Genomic DNA, 14,847 nt, shown 5'->3' on the forward strand with positions numbered 1-14,847 from the left:
TTTCCTGCCTCTCAGCCTGCCTCTGTGGCAGGCACTTTTTCACTCCCCCAGTGTTCTATTGTTTCCTTCCCTAATTTATCCCCCTCTGCCATATTGCCCCAATGACAAACTTCCTATTTAAGACCAGTTTTCATGCTCTTCATTTCAGTTTCCATTGGGTATTTGATTTTTCCTCTATGAAGTTTCTTTATAGCCCACATATAATTTGCTACAGCATGGATAGATCAGAAAAAGATCATGTTGAGTGAAATCAGTCAGAAAGGAACAGATTTAAAATGCATTGATTTTTTTAAGTAACTGCCCAGCTGCTACTAAGAAGTCATCATTTGTTCCTTTATTCACAACTCCTCAGTCTCTCAATAACTGTTCTATGCCCGGCAGTGTTCTATGCATTAGGAATATGGCAGAGGATCAAACATTTTAAATACCCATCTCCATGACGTTTACAAAGCAGGACATTAAGTCCCCAGGCCTGGCTCCATCCAAATAGGAGTCTATTCAGCCCTGTAGAAGTACAGAATGAGAAGCAATGGGAGAAAGTAATTTAAGAATAGGGCCTCTCAGCAGTTTGTCCCATGGTGTCAGGTCAGACTTCATCTCCCTCTTGTCCTTCCTGCCATCTAGTTCAAGGAATCCTCTATTGGTGTTCTCCAATGTGCTTCCTTGAGCCAGCTCAAAGAATGTTGTTTCCTAGCACTTCCTTCCTCACAGTCTCTGAGACAAAGATAATAAGCTTTACTTCTTGCACTGTAATTTGTGCTCATAAATTTACATTCAAGTGTGAGCCCTCATGGTAAAAGCCAGTGTCAATGTGTTAAGACTGAACTGTTATTTATTTGTGGCCTCACTTGGTTCTTTTTTTTTTTTTAAATAAAAAGCTTACAAAATTGTGTCATTCATAGTCAAAATTGTTAACATCCATAATCAACTTTTGAATAACGAATGGACAGGATCAACCCTTTGGAAGTAAATGTGATCCCAAGTTTTTGGTCTGACTCTTCAAATCACCCTTCTTGGGCAGATAGACAGACAATTCCCTGTTGAGCAGTCACAAGGCTGACTTCCACCCTTCTGCCTTCTCTCTAGCTCTGCTGTGCCTAAGAGAAGTTTTAGTTGAGTGAGGAGCCAGGGAACAAGATCCTCCTCAATGCTGCCCCCCATTGTGTTTCTTTTATTTCATGCAGAGAAACATATGTGTGAAGAATAGCTCCTCAGACTTCAGGAGCCCTGAAAGCTATTTTCTGTAGCAGTCTTAGTGGCCAGCTCCCTGGGACTGTCAGCTCTGATTGCCTCATCTCCTGCCAGCCCTCATTCAGTGACATCACACCACTAAATTGAAATTGGTTGCGGCCAAAGTATTTACACCTACGAACTCAGTGCTAGACATTAGTTTTATTATTTTTCCCTTCCAGGCAAGCTACCTGACCAACAAACAATCCTTCTACTTGGGCAGTCCTATCTATTTCAAAGTAGTAGAGCTAGTCTACCATAGGAATTGAATGTGTACCTTAATTTATTTAATTTAATTAAATTTTTATTTATTTAATTTATTTGCTCTAATTCTGTGTGGTTTGAATAAGAATATCAACCTAAGTCAACAGATAATTTATTTCCATATGTTTTGAAAACTAGACTTTTATTCAAGCTTATCAGATAGTATCAACTAATCCTTGGGGGCCAAAGAGATGGTATGGTGAGTAGAGCTCTTGCCTTGCATAAGGCTTACTTGGGATTGATTAGCAACATTCAATATGGCCCCCTGAGCACAGAGTAACACTGAGTGTTGATGGGTATGATCAAAAACAATCAAAAAAATTCACACCAAAAATGGCTCATATTTTAATTTTCCTAAAAATATTAGGTTAATATGTAGGTGGATTCAGCCTGATTCCCTTATATGGAATCTCAGTAGTAGGACTACAGAGCTTAATCTTACACACTAGTTATGAGTATTAGCTTTGGTTTCCCTGAGGTGGCAGACAGCTTGCTTGTCAGTGTATGAACATGAAGCTTCCCTTGCTAAACTGCCTTTTGTGTTTGGTGTAGGACCGCGCATGCAAGAGCGAAAGCTGATGCTGCTGACCAGGCTGCCCTGGCGGCCCGCCAGGAGTGTGATATCGCGAGATCAGTGGCCAGGGAGCTGTCACCTGACTTCTACCAACCAGGTAAAACGATTGGCCTGGGATGAGAGAGCGGAAGAAGCATTGCCTCCGGTTTCCCTTTCTGTTTCACTTAAAGTCCTTGAATTCCTATAATAGGACAGAGCAGGTGTGAGCAGAGTGACAAAGTACCTGTTGGCAAGTTAAAATTAGACATTGGGCTTACTCCTCAGTCTTTCTCCTGCCTTTCATGTAGTACACAAGATAGAAGTTTCTGGTTTGAAGGATACAGAGATCGTACAAGGGTGAAGATACTTGCCTTACACTGGGCTGTGCCCAGACATCCAAAGATCATTCCTGAGCACAGAGCCAGAGATAACCCCTGAGCACCCTCAGATGTGACCCAGAAACTCCACCCTCTAAAATAAACTGGTTTTAAGAACTAATGTCAACATGTTAGTGACCGTTGGCACAGTTACAACAAATACCACAAATTTAGAGTTACTGGGTCATAACAATATCAGCAGAGAAAAAAGAGCCAATGAGTACTGAGAAATTGGGGTTCTTTGTTTGGTTCTTATTGTTGTAGTTGTTTTGGTGTTTCTGTCACACTTAGCTGTGCTCAGGGATCACTCCTGGTGGTACTTGAGGGATCATACCAGATGCTAGAGATTGAACCCAGGTTAGCTGTGTGCAGGACAAGTGCCCTTCCCACTGTACTGTTTCCCTGGCCCTATGTGCTGTTCTTATGTTTTTAATGTATTGAACAACATTAATTAGATGTACTGAAGCTCAAATTGGTTAGAAGATAAAGAAGATAGATTTATCTGCACTAAGTAAGAGAAAAACACATGTCCTGATGCAAGAAGTGAAAATGGCAAATCAGAAAACAAATCTGCCTCTTAGAACATGAAATAGCAAAAATAAATATTTGCAGGAGATTTAAATATTTAACTCACTTTCAAAAGTCTCTGCCTGTTTTTTTCTTTAATATGCAGTTAATAAGTGGCATTATATGGTATTACTAAATGGTCATGGTCCTTTTCCTATATGTGTCTCTATCATTTCATGAACACCATCTTCCTAGAGATTCAGCAGACCTCAAATCTCTGGTGAAGAGACCCAAATAAATTGGTTCTGAAATTCTGAGTATCGGAATTTGTAATTTCATAAAAAAGATTTTTTTCCACATTTTTTGGACTTGGCCGAATCATTGGAACCATGCATCATCTATGTACACATCTCTAGTTTCAAAAAATATATTAAATATAACATTGGAACTCACAGAGTATTACCATGAGTAAATGAACAAGGCAAACAGATCCAAATAAAAGCTCAAAATTTGGCCATGAAGAAGGATGAAGAGTAAGAAGGAAGTGGTATGCTCTGTTGATTTTCCCAAAGAATAAAGAGAGTAAAAATCCAGGTAAAACATCTCAGATACAAAAGAGAGGCTGGAGAGAGGCCCAGAGGAGCTGCTGAGTAACAGAATAGTCAGAGTTGCTTCTGTAATCGTTTGCTTTGTAAGGCGGCAGCCTGTGATTGTGGCAATTTTCTGTCATGTGGCCCTTAGACATTGGGGTAAAGTTTAAATCGTGTAATACATATATGCACATTTTATAAGTAAAAGAAAGTGCCTTTAAGTTCTTTTGTATGTGTGTGTTTTTCCTTTCTTTTCTTTTGGTTTTTGGACCACATCCGGCAGCGCTCAGGGGTTACTCCTGGCTCTGCTCCTCTGTGCTCAGAAATCAATCCTGGCAGGCTCTGGAATCAAAATGAGGTCAACTGCATGCAAGGCAAACCCCCTACCACTGCTCTATTGCTCCGGCCCTTGTCCTTGTTTTTTTTGTTTTGTTTTGTTTTTTTTAGCTGACAATCAAACCCCCTACCACTGCTCTATTGCTCCGGCCCTTGTCCTTGTTTTTTTTGTTTTGTTTTGTTTTTTTTAGCTGACAATTTATGATGGGAATAAGTTCTTCCTTGGTGTTATATGAACTCCCTTCTCTGGTCCCTAAGAACAGAAACAAACTTTCTGTGGCAAAGTGTGAGTGGGTCCAAAATGGTTCTGCTCCCCCAGGGAGATTGTAGGGGGCATCGACTTGGGGAAGGAGACAGGGCCTGGTGAGGCCTTCCTGGGTTTGCCCTGCTTTGAAAGCAAACAGTCTTCCTTTTGTTGTCTGTGGAGGGTCGCATCTTGGATCTGTGGTGAATTCTTTCAGAGAATAGGACGCCTATAGATTTCTACTATGTGTACCTAGAAGTAAGTGATACCAGAGCTCATTTCTTTCCCAGACTAAATGGTTTTAAAAGCCTTTTATGAGAGAAAAGGAGTTGAGAGAGGGGAAATATTGTGGGAAAAGGTAATCCCACCCGCTTCTAGTTAAAACAGCTTCATCTAAGCAAGTTGCCCACTGGTCATGAATGCATTCCAGTAGCAAGAGATGACAACAGAGCCTATTTGACACAGGAGCTAAGAGGGAAAGGCTGCAATCCCCTTTGACCCACAGCCAACACATCCATCAGCAACTGTATAGAAAGCCTTTTCAGTACTGTGTATTATTGATTTTCTCAAGGGAGCATAACTCATGCTCTCCATTCAGCATTTACAGGATGATCAAATCAGATAGACATTTTCTAAAAGGGCTTTCAAGCACGTTTTTTTAGGTCAGGCTGGTCATCTAATTTACATATATCAGATATGAATGTTTCTATTGTTTGGGACACGTCATATATGTCACACTAAGGCGTTATTAACCCTGGGAAAAGAGAATACCTGCCAGAACTTACTTTCTGAACACTCTTAGGTAACTTCCCTTGTTTGATATGAATGTAAATAAGGTAATTTATCTTTTATTTTCACCTGCTGGCAATATATTCTCAGCTATTTGCCTTCTCAAGTATTACACTTTTCAAAACTATTAGTCTACCATTTTATTAAAAGAAACAACAGAGAGGGCTTACTTTTTTTACTCAGCATTAAGTTCTAATAAGTAACATAAGGCATACAAATGGACGCTGTGAAAGAGTAGGGTAGTTCTATATATGTAGTTCATGGCCTACATATACAGAAATCTACATTGTCTTGAGTATGAATGACATAGCAAATCATCACCTAGGTCTTAAAATTATGGTTCTGCAGAGAAGTATATAAAACTGTTACAAGGTAACATGATTCTAAGGACTAGGATATTGCGTTGTAAACTGATTTTATTTGTTAATACACCTAAGGAAAGATTGGCCGCCCAAAGAATTTAGAGAGAAAATAGAGTCACCGAGATGAAGGTTGGCACTGCCAATCTAAACACTATTCAGAGGAAAGAGAATAGCTAGCTCTTTGGGGTTCAGCACTTTGGGGTTCACAGTTGCCTTGGCAAGGAAGTTTCTTTTAGGGAGAAGGATGCAGGGAATTTTAGTCAGTGGTACATAACTTTCTTGAACATCTGTCCTGATACATTGGATATTCTATTCTTCTCATATTCTTTGTTTTGATTCCATTTTCATCAGTAACCCCATGTCATTTTGGTTGAGCTTCTCATAAGGCACAGAGCTTACTCTGATAGTATCAGTGCCAAGTTCTCTGCCTGTATGTTTTTGCATTATTCATTTTAAACTAACAAATTTGTGATATCACCATTTCTGGTATTATACATTAGTCCCATGAACACTGATAATGTGAGTCTACCCTGAGGGATAGCTCTTTAAACTAATGATAAAATGGGCTTCTAAGCCTGAGAAACTGTGATAGGAATTTAAAGGGTCATCTGTCCTTTTTTAATATTTTTATTTAAACACCTTGATTACAAATATGATGCAGTTGGGTTTTAGTCATATAAAGAACACCCACTTTCACCAGTGCAACATTCCCATCACCAATGTCCCAAATCTCCCCACTCCTCACCCCCCCTCACACACACACCTGTATTTGAGACAGGCTTTCTACTTCCCTCATTCATTCACATTGTTATGATAGTTGTCATTGTAGTTATTTCTCTAACTGCACTCACCACTCTTTGTGGTGAGCTTCATGTTGTGAGCTGGACCTTCCAGCCCTCTCATCTCTTTCATTTTTTATTGCAAAATGTCTTTTCTTTTTCTTAAAATCCATAGATGAGAGAGACTATTCTGTGTCTATCTCTTTCTAGAGGGTCATCTCTAAAAGAGAAGGGAATGGGATTTATGGAGAAGCTAATTCATAAATTAGATAGGTGACTCTTTATTCCACTGTTTTAATATCCTTTCCATCAAGGTATTTTAATTGCAATAAGTAGAGTGTACAAATGTTATAGTTCTCAAGAGTAAACATAGCCTTAAAGAAAAAAATTAAAAAGAATAAGCAATGCTGCCCTAGAATGTGGTCAGTGTGTTAAGCCTTTTTTGTTTTGTTTTGTTTTGTTTTGTTTTGTTTTGTTTTGTTTTGTTTTGTTTTGGAGTCACACCCGGCAATGCTCAGGGGTTACTCCTGGCTCTATGCTCAGAAATCGTCCCTAGCAGGCTAAAGGGACCATGTGGGATGCCGGGATTCAAACCACTGTCCTTGTACGTGCAAGGAAAAACGCCCATTTTTAAGCATGTTGTGTGATTCAGCATAGCTGCTATATTAAAATGCCATAGACAGGGTGGCTGAAGAAGCAGACATTTTTTCCTCAGGTCTGTGTGCCAGACATCTAAATGGGAACACCATCTTTCTGGCTTGCAGGCAGCTAACTTCTCCCTATATCTCCCATGATCATTTCTATATTTCATTTTCTTTTATACATGCATTAATCTTTCTGTATAACTTTCATGCCTCCAACAAGCTCCACTTCCAAATATATGTCAATATGGTAGAGAGAGTATAAAGGGCATTGGAGAGAGGTTACACAGGTATTCAATTCCTAGCAGCATGTCTGCACTGACTTGTACACACACACTATCCATTGATTAAGGCACTAAGTAGATTCTTTAGTGTAGTCTATTGTGAGTTGTTTTTTAAGCTACATTTCTGGTATGAATTAGAAATTTTTATTCATTAAGATGTATTTTATTTAAGTCTGAGAGAGAAAGACACACAATGGTCTCACTCATCTATGGATTTTAAGAAAAGTGAAAGACATCCTTGCAATAATTTTCAGAGACAAAACAGAGGAGGGCTGGAAGTTACAGCTCACTTCATGAAGCTCACCACAAAGAGTGCAGTTAGAGAAATAACTACATTGAGAACTATCATAACAATGAGAATGTATGAGGGAAACAGAAAGCCTGTCTAGATTACAGGCAGGGGTCGAGTGGGGAGGAGGGAGATCTGGGACATTGGGGATGGAAATGTTGCACTGGTGATTGGGGGGGGGGCGTTCTTTCATGACTGAAACCCAACCACAATCATGTTTGTAATCAAGGTGTTTAAATAAAAAAAATTTCTTTTTTGGTTTTGGGTCACACCTGGCAGCACTCAGGGGTTACTCCTGGCTCCACGTTCAGAAATCGCTCCTAGCGGGCTCGGGGGACCATATGGGATGCCGGGATTTGAACCAATGACCTTCTGCATGAAAGGCAAACGCCTTATCTCCATGCTATTTCTCCGGCCCCTAAAATATTATTTTAAAAAAAGATGTATTTTATTATATAATTATCTTCCTAGACTATGTAACATTTTAATTAAGAAAAGGAAGAAGAATCTGGGAAGAGATGGATTCTAAACTTTAGTTTTCAAACCCCAAAATTCTGGATAAATCTTCCAAAAGAAAACAGGTGAAATGGCATAATGAGATTGACTTGAACTTAATAACTTGGCAGACCATACGCTGAGTTGCTCCTTCCTAACAGTGTTTAAGGGGGCATATGGTGCTGGGGGTTGAATCTGGATCTCCTACCTGCAAAGTCTGTGCTCCAGTCTGTTGAGCTACTCTCCAGCCCCTGCTGATTATTCTTACACATGTCCTATTTTATATTCAACACATGTGTACTGTCCCCAGTCACAAGCAGAGCACTGGAATCCCACAGCTTGCTGACAAAAGCTCTAGGGGTACAGCCATGGACATTGCAGTATTGTCACAGAGGGAGCTGGAAAGTGCTGTAAGAAAGTGGCATATTTCCTACCTCGACTATAAAAGCAATCCTGAAACCAGCTACACAATCTCTTTCAAATACTTAATCTGCCTTTGGATTGGCAGTCTTCACATTTAATTTCTTTAAACTTGTTCTAAAGGTTTGACTATCAGCACTGCTTTGTGAGACATTTGCTTTGGGGTGTCCTTGGGGTGCTCCTTCTGCCCAGAGCCAGCCCACTGACACTAACTTCCAAGTATGCCATGCTGTTACCATCTGCTATTCTGTCTTCAGAACTTTCATGCTAGCTCTGAGAAGAACCTATTTGTGCTGATTGATGTTATGTGATGAATGTTGGTTGTTGTTGTTATTTCTTTTTCATTTTGTGTTTGTGAGCATGTTTGTGATCAAGTGATTTGGAATGGGCTTCTCCCAAGTATGAATCCCCAGCAGGATGAATCCCTTAAGATTTGTCCATATTAACTATAGCTATAGTTGGAAATGCTGACTTCAACAACTCTCAACACTTGTAATTTTCCTCCCTGGTAATAGTCTAACCACTTTTTACAAGGCACTTTGCCTCTCATCAGCTTCCTGCTGTTGGATTGCAATGCTGGCACGTTGCTACTTACCAGGTAGCAGACACAGTGTGCCTTCCAGAAAAATAGTCCAGGAAAATCTCACACACTATATTAAAAGTCTTGTTCTAAAAGTCTTTCATCTTAATCTGAAAAAATATAACTTCATGTAGCTCGCCAGTTCTCTTTTCTTGTTGTCAGCAGTACTCAGGGTTTGTTCCTTGCTCTGTTCTCAAGGAATCACTCCTAGAGGGACTCAAGGGACCACACAGAAGCAAACCAAGCTCCACCCATGCAAAGCAAGTGCCCACTGTACTCTCAGCTCCAGTCCCAAGTCAGTTCTCATTTGACACTGTTGGAAACTTTTTTTTTTTTTTTGGTTTTTTGGGCCACACCCGGTAACGCTCAGGGGTTACTCCTGGCTATGTGCTCAGAAGTTGCTCCTGGCTTGGGGGACCATATGGGACACCGGGGGATCGAACCGCAGTCCGTCCAAGGCTAGTGCAGGCAAGGCAAGGCACCTTACCTTTAGTGCCACTGCCCGGCCCCTGGAAACATTTTTAATTGGATATAATCTTCTCAGAATAATATATTTTGGAGATAGCTCAAGAGGTAGAGTGTCTGAATAGCTAAAGAAACTGTGGTACATATACACAATGGAATATTACGCAGCTGTCAGGAGAGATGGAGTCATGACATTTTCTTATACATGGCTGTACATGGAATCTATTATGCTGAGTGAAATAAGTCAGATGGAGAAAGATAGATGCAGAATAGTCTCCTTCATCTATGGGTTTTAAGAAAAATAAAAGATATTTTTGCAATAATTCTCAGACAAGGAGAGGAGGGCCGGAAGGTTCAACTCATGACATGAAGCTCACCACAAAGAGTGGTGAATGCAGTTAGAGAAATAACTACACTGAGAACTATCATAACAATGTGATTAAATGAGGGAAGTAGAAAGCCTGTCTAGAATAGCAGTGGGGGTAGAGTGGGGAGAAGGGATATTTGAGACATTGGTGATAGGAATGTTACACTGGTGAAGGTGGGTGTTCTGAAACCCAACTACAATCATATTTGCAATCAAAGTGTTTAAATAAAGATGTTTTTATAAAAGAGGTAGAGTATCTGTAAGGCCCTAAGTTTAATTCCTGGTATTACATGTCCCACCCTCTAGCACCTACAGATTTTTTTCAGTTTCAGTAAAGTGTTCAGTAAATTACATGAGGTATGGGTCAGAGAAATAATTAAGTAGTAAAGCATTTGCTTTGCATGTAACTGGACAAGGTTCAATCCCTAACTAACACACAATATAGTCCCCTGAGCACTAACAAGAGCATGGAGCCAGAAGTAAGCCTTGAGACAAATGGGTGTATGTAACCCCTTCTACCAACTTCCTCCTATCTCACCTAGAGAGGGAGACCCTCCCACTGTTGGGAGGGGTCTATGGTTGGTAATTGAGGCTTGGGGGAGAGGTGATAGGGGATTCATTGACAGAGGCAACAAGAGAAGTCTTAGGAGAAGGATGCAGAATGTAGAGAGCAGAGACAGGATTAGATGCAGGGCAGCTTAAGGAGGCTACTTAAAAGGTTAGTTTAGAAGCCATGTAAGATATGCACATGGTGGCTAGGGTCTTATTAATAAAGCTGCTTGTCTCCTGACTTCTACTGACTGCTTGTGGATCATTTCCTCGCCATTATCCTGAATCCTCAGACCCACCAGCAGGAAGGGGGTGCAGGTATTGAGCAGGCCCAAAAAGGCCTCACCATCCATCCACCGTCATCCACAACCATCTAGGACTCTATAATTAATATTTAATTCAACAGATGTGATCCTAGAAAAGTAATAATATGTGAGATCTTCCCACACTTGGTTATAAATTAGGCTTTGGATGCAGCAAATTAAATAAAAGGAGAAAAAAATTAATTCCCCTCCCAAAATGTATTGCATCCAACTTTAGGCAAAATGTTTTTCCCTGTTTTCAAATGCTTATACCTGAGTGTATTACAACTTCATGAAACATTTCTTTTTTATAACTAAAATATGATTTTCATCTCAGGTATACAGCATAATGATTCAACATTTATATATACACTTTGAAATGGTTATGACACTAAATCTGCCTATCATGTTCCCTTGGTAATTATAGAATGTACAGTGCATACATAATATTGGTTAGAGTCTTCTTGCTATTCAGTATAGCTTCTTTCCTTGTTTATCACTTAGATATGGACTCTTTCAAGAAAATTATTTTTAAATCATAGAAAATTGGTAGCAACTAGTAGGATAGAGAAATGATTGGTATTTGGAAAATGGGTAGCAAGAATCAAGAGGTACAAACTTTCAGTTACACGATAAATGTGATCCCTTCAAACCCCACCAGGAGTGACTCCTAAGTGCAGAGTCACAAGTAAGCCCTGAGCACTGCAGCGTGTGCCCCCCCACACAAAAAAAAGTAAAGTTCAGCTGCTGTATTTAACTCAATAACTTGTATTTGTTACTCACGTTTTCAGTCTCATTGTTGATCCATGTTCTCAAGTTCAGCGATCATTTTTATGACGATAACTTAGGAGTTTTTAAATGCTGGTTTTCTTTTCTCTAAAATTCTTTTATTTATTTTATTATTTATTTAATTTTGAAATATATTCCCATTTCTTCTGTTCTCCTCTATTGGAGCTCTTTACTTTTACCACATCCGGTTATGTTCAGGGGTTACACCTGGCTATGTGCTCAGAAATCGCTCCTGGCTTGGGGGACCATATGGGATGCTGGGGGATCGAATCCTGGTCCGTCCTAGGCTAGTGTTTGCAAGGCAGGTAGGTGCCTTACTCCTTGAGCCACCGCTCTGGCCCCAAGGAGCTCTTTTCTATATATTAGGAAAAACAAATATGCCTTACAGTTTGGGGGGAAAATTGCCTTTTATAAATGTTGAATTTTTGTTATGAAATATGTTAGTGTAATAGTTGTTTATTCATAAATATAGCGTGAAATGTGGTCAAATTAATTTTTATTGTATGGGAAATTTTCTCAAATTTTAAATATTTTTCCTTTCTTCTTTCCTTCTCTTCTTTAGCATAAGTTTTTGGTGGTCTTTATAACAATCATATTTTCTATAGTGTCTGATGTATTGCTGATAGATCCTCATTGTTGAGAATATACCAAGATCTGTAAATGTTCTGAGAGAATTATTCTCTTTTAGCACCTATATTCAGGTTGACTGAAGGCCAAGTACTAACTTTTTAAATTTGCAATATGTATGGCCTTGCAAGGCTGCAGTTACAAATCAAACTGGCTACCTGCCAAATAAAAATAAATAATATTTAAAAAATTAAACTGGCCTACAGAGCAATATAGAGATCTATACTTGGGGATAGTTGCAGAAGTCAGAATTCCAGTCACATACTTTCTTTCCAGAAGATACTAACTGGCAAACTATAATGAGGTTGAAAGCAAGTGTAAAGTTGGTTTTTATATGTTTTTTGTTCCCTGAAAACTCTCCCAATTCAGTCATGCCACAATGGACTGGTAGGGCATGGAAAGCATGGGAAGTTATCTGGCTCTAGCAAGAAAGAAAGTTAACTAAAATAATACCCACCACTGCTTTAGTCCCCAGAGAGTGTTCCAACAGACCTTACATGCACACACACACACACACACACACACACACATGTGCAGATCTTTAAAGTTAACTAATGAATCTCCTTAACACACGACTTAAGTACTTTTGTAAATTGCTACTTTGGGAACTGGGGAGATTATTTGGGTCAACAATACAAATTCTGCACTGTATGGTCCCCATTGTCCTCTGCAAACATTTACCTGGTCGAGGCCCTCAAGAAATGCATGGCTGGGGCCGGAGAGATAGCATGGAGGTAAGGCGTTTACCTTTCATGCAGAAGGTCATTGGTTTGAATCCCGGTGTCCCATATGGTCCCCCGTGCCTGCCAGGAGCAATTTCTGAGCACGGAGCCAGGAAAAACCCCTGAGCACTGCTGGGTGTGACCCAAAAACCACAAAAAAAAAAAAAAAAGAAATGCATGGCTTCCAGAATTAATCCCTGAGCATCACCAGGTGTAGCCCATAAACAGAAAGAACAGAAATGCATGCGCAGGTAGTATCTCATCACCAACCCCAAGCATTAAACTGTCCAACCAGGTTGGTCAAGTATCACCAGGAGTGATTCCCCTGCTCCTTAACCATTGTTTCAAGATCTAAAAACAAATTTAAAAAAAAAAAAGGTATTCCTTTTGAAGCCGGAGTAGTGGCGCAGTCGGTAGGTCATTTGCCTTGCACGCGCGAATCTAGGATGGACCTTGGTTTAATCCCCGGCATCCCATATGATCCCCCAAGCCAGGAGCGATTTCTGAGCGCATAGCCAGCAGTAACCCCTGAGCATCACTGGGTGTGACTCCTCCCCCTAAAAAGTATTCCTTTTATTCTGGGTTTAGAGATAGTGAGTCTGTGCTCATGTCCTATAAAAGTAAACTCCAGGGGCCAGAGTGGTGGCACTAGAGGAAAGGCATCTGCCTTGCAAGCACTAGCCTAGGACAGACCACGGTTCAATCTCCCCCGGTGTCTCATATGGTCCCCGAAGCCAGGAGTGATTTCTGAGCGCATAGCCAAGAGTAACTTCTGAGTGTCACTGAGTGTGGCCCAACCCCGCCCCCAAAATGTAAACTCCATTCTTCACCACCTCTTGAATCTCCTGATTGAAACTGTCTTGATTTTCTAAGCTTCGTGACTTGATCTGTGTCTTATTTCAAGTCCCCAAGGATGGAGGGTTCCTGATGTGGGTTCCAAACTCTTTACTCCCCCAGGAGAAGTTCATAACTAGTTCTAATTGTGGGTGGCTGCCTCTGGTGTGATTTCTTCCAAAATTATATCTCTAACTTCTGTTTTAGTGTAGTCCTATTTCCCCATGATGTGATTGTTTATATTCTAAGAATGTTTTCAGAGAATTGTCTGCTACTTTTCTGTATACATGGTACAGCTCTATCCATGAACCTAGTAACTTCCTAGCCAGCCCAGGCCCCAACTGGAAGATTGCTTAAACAATAGGATTTCTAGGCTTCAAATTCTACTAAGTCTCTGGGATTCACAGCCAGATACATCTGATGAACACCAAGCAATAGAACAATTGCTTTAGAGCACATTTTTCACTTACCCAGCCATGTTTTAATAATTTTTTAATGAATAGTGAAACTAGGAATCATTTTTAATTTGAAAGTCAGTATTGGAAATGTACAGACAACCATCAAGTGAATTCTGAGTTAAACATATTTATATTTTATATCTTTATTTTAGCACCAGTATTACGAATATGTTCTTAGTTGAATTTCAGTCATAAAATATACACCCAGCCCTTCACTAAAGCAACTTTCCCACCAATATTTTTTTACATTTTACATTTATATTTACATTTTTTTTTTTTTTTGGTTTTTTTGGGCCACACCCGGTGACGCTCAGGGGTTACTCCTGGCTATGCGCTCAGAAGTCGCTCCTGGCTTGGGGACCATATGGGACGCCGGGGGATCGAACCGCGGTCCGTCTCCTAGGCTAGCGCAGGTAAGGCAGGCACCTTACCTCGAGCGCCACCGCCCGGCCCCTATATTTACATTTTTAACATTTTAACATAATAAAACATATTAGTATCATCAGAATCCTGTAAATTAATTTGAAAGAGTGACCTCAAAAACCAAATTTCAGTAGGCAGAATCAATCATATAAGAATTACATTTTTCTAATATTCTTGGACAAGAACATTGTGTCCAAAGAAGTAATATACAAGATTTCTATTGCTTCTATAGAGGCCAAAAGATTGATTATGCTGATAATTGATAGTTAAAAGCTTTATTAATTTATGAATGAAAAAGTCCCCCATGGCCAAATCATCCTCAACATTAGTAACAGTATAAATGTAAGATATGGGAAGAATTATATTGACTTTTGACAAAAAATTTGAAAGTATGTTTTGCATAAATTATTACTGATTATTTTCTTGCTTGTTTTAAGTATAGACAATGAAAAATGAATTTGGGAAACCAGAGAGATAACTCAGTAAGCTAAAAGCATGCAAAGCTTTGTATGTGGGAGGCCTGAGTTTGATCTCTGAGACCAAATGGTCCCTCAAGCACCACCATGTGTGA

General features: G+C 39.8%; 1 protein-coding gene across 2 annotated transcripts in view; it reads left to right on the top strand.

Annotated features, from left to right (window-relative positions):
* The window catches only part of JPH1 (junctophilin 1), a 107,359-nt gene that overhangs the window by 75,375 nt on the left and 17,137 nt on the right, over window positions 1-14,847 (top strand). For both annotated transcript variants that reach the window (XM_049781808.1, XM_049781809.1), the window contains exon 3: window positions 2,047-2,165. In XM_049781808.1, the coding sequence (XP_049637765.1) occupies window positions 2,047-2,165 (119 nt within the window). The remainder of the gene's footprint in view (window positions 1-2,046; window positions 2,166-14,847) is intronic.

The sequence above is a fragment of the Suncus etruscus genome, chromosome 10 (genome assembly GCF_024139225.1).
Source record: "Suncus etruscus isolate mSunEtr1 chromosome 10, mSunEtr1.pri.cur, whole genome shotgun sequence".
Classification (NCBI taxonomy): Eukaryota; Metazoa; Chordata; class Mammalia; order Eulipotyphla; family Soricidae; genus Suncus; species Suncus etruscus.